The sequence below is a fragment of the Puccinia triticina genome, chromosome 10A (assembly GCF_026914185.1).
Source record: "Puccinia triticina chromosome 10A, complete sequence".
Taxonomy (NCBI): domain Eukaryota; kingdom Fungi; phylum Basidiomycota; class Pucciniomycetes; order Pucciniales; family Pucciniaceae; genus Puccinia; species Puccinia triticina.
The window spans coordinates 3,871,680-3,880,397 of NC_070567.1; the positions used below are offsets into that span (position 1 = coordinate 3,871,680).

The following is an 8,718-nucleotide window of genomic DNA, read 5'->3' on the forward strand; positions in this document are numbered from 1 at the left end:
CCCTTCAGCCCAGCAGCTCTTCAGCCCTTCAGCCCAGCAGCTCTTCAGCCCTTCAGCCCAGCAGCTCTTCAGCCCTTCAGCCCAGCGGCCCTTCAGCCCTTCAGCCCAGCGGCCCTACAACTCAGCGACCCTTCAGCCCAGCGGACCTTCAGCTCAGTGGCCGAGGGGAAAAACATGACGAGCCTTAAGCCCGCTCGAGATGCAGTGTAAAACGGACCGCATGCTAAATCCAAGGGAGACCGAGTTCCAGCCATTGTGAGCTGTCTATAATGGTAGAATTCGGAATGATGGATGGTTTACATTAGAGGTTCCCCATGCAACCGTACACCCACTACCCGTTAGTCGCACTGGCTTGATTGGCTTGACATTAGGTACCAATGGGATCAATCCGATCAGCAGTTGAGACCCAATAAAGATGTTAAGTGAGCGACAATGAAAGGCGTGTTTCTTACAGTGGTGGGGACTGTTGGCGCTGGACCCCGGCGGCCGGCGGGGGACCCGGCGATTTTGATCCCGCACACGCGCCACTCTCATTGCCGGCCCTACTTCTACACCTCAACAAGAACCATCAGCTACCAATCATACTATGAACCCAGGAACTCCCACACAGAAGACGGCAGTATCATCAACATCGGAAGCTAGGACCCCAGCATCCGTGATCAGTGGTAAGAGTCAAGTAGACCCTACCGAAATGTATTCATTATCACTTTTTCATTTCTTCACTAAAGACGGACAAATCGACTCTAACCTTAATGTTCGTTGCTTACATTCCAGACTTTCTCGAAAATTCACCCCAGTCCGCCCGGCCGCCTCGCTGCAGAATAAATCATCCAGGTCGCGGAAATCGGTCAATTATACGGAGGATGGCCAAGCCCCGGATACTGACACAAAGAAAAAGAAGCAGAAGAAAAACGGTGATGATGATGAATTCGAGGAAGACGAGAACGGAAAGATGGTCAAGAAGGTCAAACGCGATCGATTTGGAAGACCTATCAAAGAAATGGTCGTCACTCCAGTTAGGGTTCGTTTCACAAATACAAACCAATGAGCTCACACACTACATCTTACTAACCCCATCTCCCCCTTTGCAATTATCCTTCATATCTTCTAAAAAATTGTGCAGAAATTTGGAAAGGTTGCTGTTACTCCACTAAACGACTCGCCGAAAACGTTTAGTTTACCAACAATGAGAGATCTCAAGACAGGGACGATACTCGAGGTGAGACTATCAGGAATGCCGCTGGGCGCTCGACCGCAGCCGATCTTTGCGCCGCGGCCACTGCACGATCCTTTAGCGGACACTGCGATCGTCTTGTGGGACCCGACGGTGGATGACCGACCGGCCCCGAAGCCGGTGAGCCAGGGAGACCCAGAACGAACACCGGCCGAGATTGAGGCCGAACAGGCTCGGCTAAAGCTCGAAATCGAACGCCAGAAGGGTCCCCATAAGAGCTTGCCCGACCTGCTCGGAATCAAAAAGGCCGGCGACCCAAAGGATATCAAGAAAGTTCCCGTTGTTATCGACCCTCGTTTGGCAAAAACCCTCAGACCTCATCAAGTTGAGGGCGTCAAGTTCCTCTACCGCTGTGCTACTGGCATGGTCGAACAGGGCGCAAAGGGCTGCATTATGGCCGACGAGCAAGTCCTGATCCATCTGAGCTAAAATTCTGGTACCTCTGCTAGTCGACTAATTCTTTTGCTTACTGTTTGTTTTTTGTTGATCAACAGAATGGGCTTAGGTAAAACTTTACAATGTATAAGTCTTTTGTGGACGCTATTAAAACAATCACCAATTGCGGGCAAGCCATCGATAGAGAAAGCAATTGTTGCATGTCCATCCTCGCTGGTGAAGAACTGGGCAAACGAGTTTGACAAGTGGCTAGGACCGGGGGCGATCAACCCGCTTGCGGTCGATGGAAAACAGACAAAAGCGAATCTCTTGACCAGTGTTCGTCAGTGGGTCTCAGCTACGGGGCGCCGAGTCCCTCAGCCGGTAATGATTGTCTCTTATGAAACCTTGAGGGGCAGTCTCGTCGAGGAGTTGGGTCGCACGCCCGTCGGCCTATTACTTTGCGACGAAGGACATCGACTCAAAAATGCTGGTGAGCAGCTCATTCGATTTACATTCTGCTTTAAAAAAGGAAACTCATCGTTGGATTGCCTCGATTTGTTTCAAGCTAGACAACCAAACCTATGCCGCACTAAACGGCATTAACTGTGAACGACGGGTCATCTTAACGGGCACCCCGATCCAGAACGACTTATCTGAATATTTTGCCCTGTTGAATTTCGCCAATCCGAATTACTTGGGCGACCGAGCCCAGTTCCGGAAGACGTACGAATTGCCAATCCTTAGGGGACGAGATTCGGATTCAAGCGAAGCTGAAGTGGCCTTAGCCGAAGCTAAACTCAAGGAGCTCACCACCAAGGTCCAAAAATTCATTATCAGAAGGACTAATGATTTGCTATCCAAATATTGTAAGCGCTTCTCCTGACCCTCTTTACCCCTTTCTTTCATTTCGTATGCTGATACAATTTGTTTTGAAGTACCGGTCAAGTATGAGCATGTTGTGTTTTGTGCTCCATCATCATTCCAACTCGATCTTTACCGTCACTTTATCGAATCGCCCGATCTACAAAAGCTCTTAAAGGGAGTGGGCTGCCAGCCCTTGAAGATGTTGGGCATCCTTCGCAAATTATGTAACCACCCTGATTTGCTCGACTTGCAGACAGATATTCCGGGCTCCGAGAAGTGTTTTCCGGAGGGCTATCGGTCCAAGGATCCCCGAGCGCCCGCTCGACCTGAGTTGTCTGGTAAAATGACCGTGCTCGAACGGTAAGATCTATCCCCATCCTTCTTGCTTACGAATTGTCAGATGGCAGGTGACTGACCGTTTGTGATTAACGAAAAAAAAAGGTTTTTGCACAAGATCAAGACTGAAACGACGGACAAGATAGTGTTGATTAGTAACTTTACCCAAACCTTAGATGTGATGGAAAAGATGTGTAGAGAGAGGAGATGGGGGAGCCTAAGGCTAGACGGGACGATGCAGATCACCAAGCGACAGAAGCTGGTAGATCGTTTCAACGACCCCGAAGGGAAGGAATTCATCTTCCTATTAAGTAGCAAGGCCGGCGGGTGTGGGATCAACCTGATCGGCGCCAATCGGCTCATCTTGTTCGATCCCGATTGGAACCCCGCCTCCGATCAACAAGCACTCGCGCGTGTTTGGAGAGACGGACAAAAGAAAACCTGTTTCGTGTATCGCTTCATCTTGGTCCGTCATCTCTCTGTCTATCGTATTTACTATTATCCAGCTCCTTGTCCTTTTGTCATTCTCCCTCGCCGCTTCCACATCCAACGCTGACCATCGTACCAAAATTTGATGCTTGGTATTATAGACGGGAAGTGTTGAGGAGAAAGTCTTTCAAAGACAGTCTCAAAAGATGAAACTCTCGGCGTCAGTGGTCGATGAACAAGAAGATGAAGCCCGGATGTTCTCACGCGAATCATTGAAAGAACTGTTCAGGCTCAATGAGAACACCAAATCCGATACGCATGATGTCTACAAGTCAGTGCTATTTTTTTCTTACAGCAGTAGACAGTCAATTAATTGATTCTTATTTTCCCTGCATGATCTCTCTGCAATGGTTGAAGATGTAAACGCTGTCGAGACGGGAAACAGGTCGTCAAAGCTCCGGCGATGTTATACGGAGACCAATCAACGTCAGCCCCCTCTTGCCTTTTGTTTGTAGATCTCCCCCGTCTAATCAATTAAACCGGAATATTACCCGGCTGTCTATTTTTTACTTGATTGTAGATGGAATCATTACACGAATGCACATATGGTCGACTTGCATGACGATCTCTTACGCTCCGAAGTCGGGTTGAACGAAGTGACCGCTTGTTTCCAATATATATCAACCTAATCAATCCACTTCGTTCTTCAAAGTCCTCAATTCATTGCACACCCGTCGCATCATCAAGACTGCGACTCGGAACCTCCACCCAAAACCTTTATTTTCGAGCTTCCAATACTGCTACCTAAAGTTACCGCAGCCTATGCTTTTGTTTCTCTTCGCTAATATATGTATACCACTTGTATTTTATTTTTGTGCCAACATATCTCTTTGTCACAATTCCTCACCATGTTGCACCAGGTTTTATTTACTTACTTCGTCGTTCATTCGTGTATTTGTTACTTAGTTTGGATGTGTGTCAATGGATGCTTAGTGTATAACCTATCTCAACCAACTCTTTCCCTCCTTGCGCCCGGCATTGCACCGACCAATAAACCATTGGTCGCAATGGGCTGGCTTAGACCCCTCGTCCCGTTGCGCCGAACGGAAGGAGGGACGGCGTGCCCCCGCCACCCTCGGGAGGGACTTGGGATCATCTTAGAAAGGGAGATAGTAAAAGAAATCAAGCAACTGAAATATGTATTGCTTGTTAGATAACTATGTACATTTAATAGAAATCTCGGTATGTTAGAGTTTGAGTAGAGAAGAGCGGCGCAATCATGTACCTGAAAGCAGGGCAGGTTGCGCCCGGGATCTAAGATGAAAAGGGAGTTGAGCTTGACGCTGACTTCGAGCGTCTTCGCTTGTCTACGGTGGTTATGATCCTGTGAGCCGATCAGCCGTACGGCAAGGAGTCAGCTTTGGTCTCTTTGTCTAAGCTTCTACTTTTGGTTCTCCTTTCTCAAGTCTTTTTCTCTACTCACGGAACTAAGCCGAGTTATCTTAATAGCTTTGTCTTGTTCTGTCTGAACGCTTCCGATGCGTCTGGTTCTGGTAGTTGAACAAAATAGGATTTTGTTCTTAGTCTGTTTGTTCTTTCTTTTCTTTGTTTTCTGGTTTGGTCTGGTCTTAACTTACGGGTAGCTTTAGCTTCCGATAGTCTGGCCAGTAGGTCTGGCTGGCTTCTGGGTCCAAGTCGATCCTCAAGAGTTCTGCAAGAAGAATGCGTTCGAGTTAGCCTTAAGGTTTAAGTCTACTCGCCGCTTGCTCTCGGGACGTACAAGGTCTTGGGCTGCTGTGCTTGTCTTTGGGCGTTGACCGATAAGGTTCTGGCCTGGTGCGCTGCTATGATTGTCAAGCGATATTCTAGCGTTAGCTCCCGTGGTTAGGGCTGGGGTCTGGGGTCTGGACTGCGAAAGGGCTTACCTTTCTTTGCAGCTGGGCTTGGGCTTGCGCCTTGGGCTATCCGCGCGAGCTTCCTTAGTGGTTGCTGCGCGTGCGGGTCTGGGTCTGTATTCCTACAGATAGCGTGGCTTTCTCTTTGAGTACCCGCTAGAGGAATAATAATCCTTCTGATATCACAACATCACGGCTCTGTGGAGAAAAGTGAAGATGGATTTGATACTACGGTAATCTTGCTTGCTTGCTTGGAGTCATGAGAATCAGGATTTCTTTACAAAGGATCTTGTCATCTGGTGATAGATGAATTTTGAGCAATGTAAAAATAGTGACACATATCATGGCGTTAGACAGGTAGGGAAACAGCTGTACATTTGCACAGTTTTCATTTTGTTCGGAGGGTGGGGCAATAGGTGGTACAGCTGGCTTGAGACTGTGCGTCCCTGAAACTAAGGTAGACTCTACCATTGGGACCGCGGGCCCCTCCTTTGATACGGACCAGGCCGCACTGTCAAAGACGCGTCAGGTAAGTCTCTTTCCTTGAGCACTAGGCAAGTAACAGATGAAGCAGGTTAGAAATGGATAAAATCTCACGTAGACATTGCAATAATCGAGTGTCTTGATAAAATCGTCCTGTAGTTGTGCCTTTGTTCTGACGAGGGAAAAAAGTGGATGGTTAGCGCGCAAGGAACCATTTATCTGAGCTTGGAAGCGATTCCGGGAGGCATGGGTGCCTACACTTCAAGGATCGAGAAATCATAAGTGTAGACTTTGATCTAAACAGAGGGATAAGTTGATCTTGATATCAGCTATCTCATCAAAGCCTACTTGTGCTGGCAGACAATGCCTATTGGCTAATGATTCGACTGACCGTGCATGCTTTGTAAGTTTTTTCCACCGAGTCAGTCAGTTTGAAGTCATCGGTTAAGAGCCGCCCGGTGGAGTCAGTAGCGACGGCGTCAAGTGCCCTAGTGGATTGACCAAGCAGGCTCCGTCAAATTCAGGAACAAGCACTTGGAAAGCAAGACCGGCAGCCCATCAGAAGACTCACTTCTTACAATCGTCCTTTTTAAGTGGTTTTGCATTATCATCAAAGATGGCACATGTTGGCAATCGGGCCGGAAAGTCGGAGTCCCACGACTGGAACCCGCCGAGGGACCGGATGCCAATGTAGAACCAAATTGGGTCCTTGCTATGAGTGGTGCTACCACCAGCCTGAGGGTATCAGAATCAAACTTGTTAATCTAGTCAGTCATTGTGTCACCACCACGAGCTTGGTCATGAGCCAAGTAGCCAACTGACATCGTGTCGGCATTTCTTAAGGATCTCGTTGAAATGGTCTTCCACTTCAGACTTTTTTTTTTTTTTTTTTTTAAGTGAAATTTGGCCTATGGCATTGCACACTATGAATCTAAGTTACATCTTTGTGAAAGAAAACAAACTCCCAACACACAAACATGGGAACCGTAAAGTGGAAATACAACAAGTCTGGAGAAAAAAACATTTAAGAAAAATAATGAGAGGAGAGGGGATGGGGGAGGAAGGAGAGGATGGGGGAGGAAGGAGAGGATGGGGACTATCAAGGAGGGAGGTATTCCGAGAATCGCTTGGTGCTCCATAGAAAGGCCGCTAAGGCTGGCTCAGCCTTTCGATTTTCAAGAGTCCTGTCGATCCTGTTGGCCTTGAATCAAATCTTGAGGTGGCGGAGATGCTTTCGGAGGAGTGCCCGCTGGCACTTGACTTTTGGACAGAAGTTCATCAGATGAAAGACCGTTTCTTTTGCCCCACAGTTGGGACAAAGGGGGTCGAAACTCCTACAAATTCGAAAAAGGTGTCTTTTCAGCGCGCAATGACCTGATGCCAGTTGGTTGATCAGGGAGCTAAAGCCTATGGGAAGACCCGAGGGAACCGGTCGCTTGGACAGGAGGGGGGCCGTGGCCTTCTGGTGAACCTTTCTGTAGTTGCTTTTGACCATTAAGGACTGCGAGGAGGGGGACTCCAGCGCCTCCTTTGCTAACTGACCCGCCAGTTCGTTGCCAAGAATGTCTTTGTGACCTGGGCACCACACAAAAGACACCTCCAGAGCTGATGGGATCTCTGCCAGCGCAGAGTTAACCAATTTGAACAGCCACTGTCCAGGCTTGGGGCTGCTAGGGTCCTAGGTCCTCGATATCACTCCTTGATTGTCTACAAAAATCAGAAGCTTCCGATGTTGTGATTCCACAACCAACTCCTTTGCCAGTCCTAGGGCAGCTAGAACTCCAACCGCCTCGCTTTCGTGGTTCAAAATAACAGACAGCCCCCCAGGAATATGAACTGAAACTGTTCAAGCACGGGCAGACTGCTGCCCCAGCCCCTCCTTTCTCCGGGTGATATGACCCATCACTGAAAATTAAAAGTGCCCCCGGGTCTGACGACAGATGAGAGACCAGAGACTTAACAGAGAGAATTGCTGCCTCCTTGGTCAGCCCCTAACTTAACACAAGTCCCCCCTGGTGGGAGGCTCGCTGTGGCTGGCGGCGAAGCCGCGCCTCCCGCAGGGAGGGACTTGCGCATTATCCCAAATTTTACGCGGGAGCAGAAAGTTCATTTGGCTGAGAGGTTTTTAAAATTTTTGTAGCTCCTCCCCCAGCCTCTCCACCAATACGCCCTGTCTGTACCCTATCCTAATTTTCTTTCTCTACAATTTGGTCTACTCAGATTCTTTATATCACAATCTGTTGACCTTTTCAAAAGATCAAAAATGCACAAGTCTTCCAAATGAGGCTCCACTTGTTTGGGACTCCAGGAGTTGTTTTTCTGGCTACAAGATAGACAAGTGGCTCAAATTCCTTGCAAGAACAGAACCTACAACTCTGTGTATTCAGTTTTTTTATATTAGTTGGTATTTTTAGTGTATCAGATCCTTTCTGCTCCTGCTTAAATCAAGACATAACTCGTAAGCCTCTCCTGCGGAGTCCCCCGGACCCTCCGCCCAAGAGGCTTTGTTAAGCTAGGGTCAGCCCCATATTGACATATTCCACCTTCCGCGCTAGGCCAGATCCAAAATCAAAATCAATGTGTATGAGTTCTGGGTCCATTTCCATGACCCATTGCCAGGCCACTCTGCACCGAGTCCACATATCGCACTGAGGAATCTGCCCTGCTAGAGAGAACAAATGATTGAACCACATTGTTAGTTTTGATCATCACAATCTTCCTAAAGAAGAAAGAGAAACTTAAGGCTGTGACCTGGGGTTTGGGACGGGGTCTGAGGGTCATCCCGAACCCCAAGCCCCGGAAAAGCCCCGGGGCGCCCCAAAGCCCCGGGCATGAATTTTTTTTGATATGCTCACCACCATGGTCCGCCCATGGTTCAGGAGCTGAGTTTTGCCCTAGTTAGGGATATTGGATCTATCCATTGGGCTTCAGCGGTCTGTAACGGTGAATTATTGAAGCATTCTCCAAATTAACCTTGGTTTGAAATTAAGTAGTAGCCTCAATTTTCAACAAGATGAAAAGAAGAAAGCCCTCCGATTTACTCTCATCTCAGCCGGAATCCTCTGCATCATCATTGACAAACTATATTGAACTAGATTA

General features: G+C 48.1%; 2 protein-coding genes across 2 annotated transcripts; one reads left to right on the plus strand and one right to left on the minus strand.

The window, feature by feature from the left end:
* Positions 1 to 586: 586 nt before the first annotated feature.
* On the plus strand, positions 587 to 3,930 carry PtA15_10A363 (uncharacterized protein; the record flags this gene model as incomplete). Its single annotated transcript, XM_053160530.1, has 10 exons — positions 587 to 693; positions 775 to 1,021; positions 1,124 to 1,638; positions 1,729 to 2,102; positions 2,182 to 2,478; positions 2,548 to 2,836; positions 2,918 to 3,278; positions 3,403 to 3,572; positions 3,659 to 3,727; positions 3,822 to 3,930. The coding sequence occupies 10 exons, from the start codon at positions 587 to 589 to the stop codon at positions 3,928 to 3,930; spliced, it is 2,538 nt and encodes an 845-aa protein (XP_053024495.1).
* Positions 3,931 to 5,873: 1,943 nt separating this feature from the next.
* Positions 5,874 to 6,443, minus strand: PtA15_10A364 (uncharacterized protein; the record flags this gene model as incomplete). Its single annotated transcript, XM_053160531.1, has 4 exons — positions 5,874 to 5,915; positions 6,011 to 6,107; positions 6,191 to 6,354; positions 6,438 to 6,443. 4 exons carry the CDS (start codon positions 6,441 to 6,443, stop codon positions 5,874 to 5,876), a joined length of 309 nt encoding a protein of 102 aa, XP_053024496.1.
* Positions 6,444 to 8,718: the final 2,275 nt, after the last annotated feature.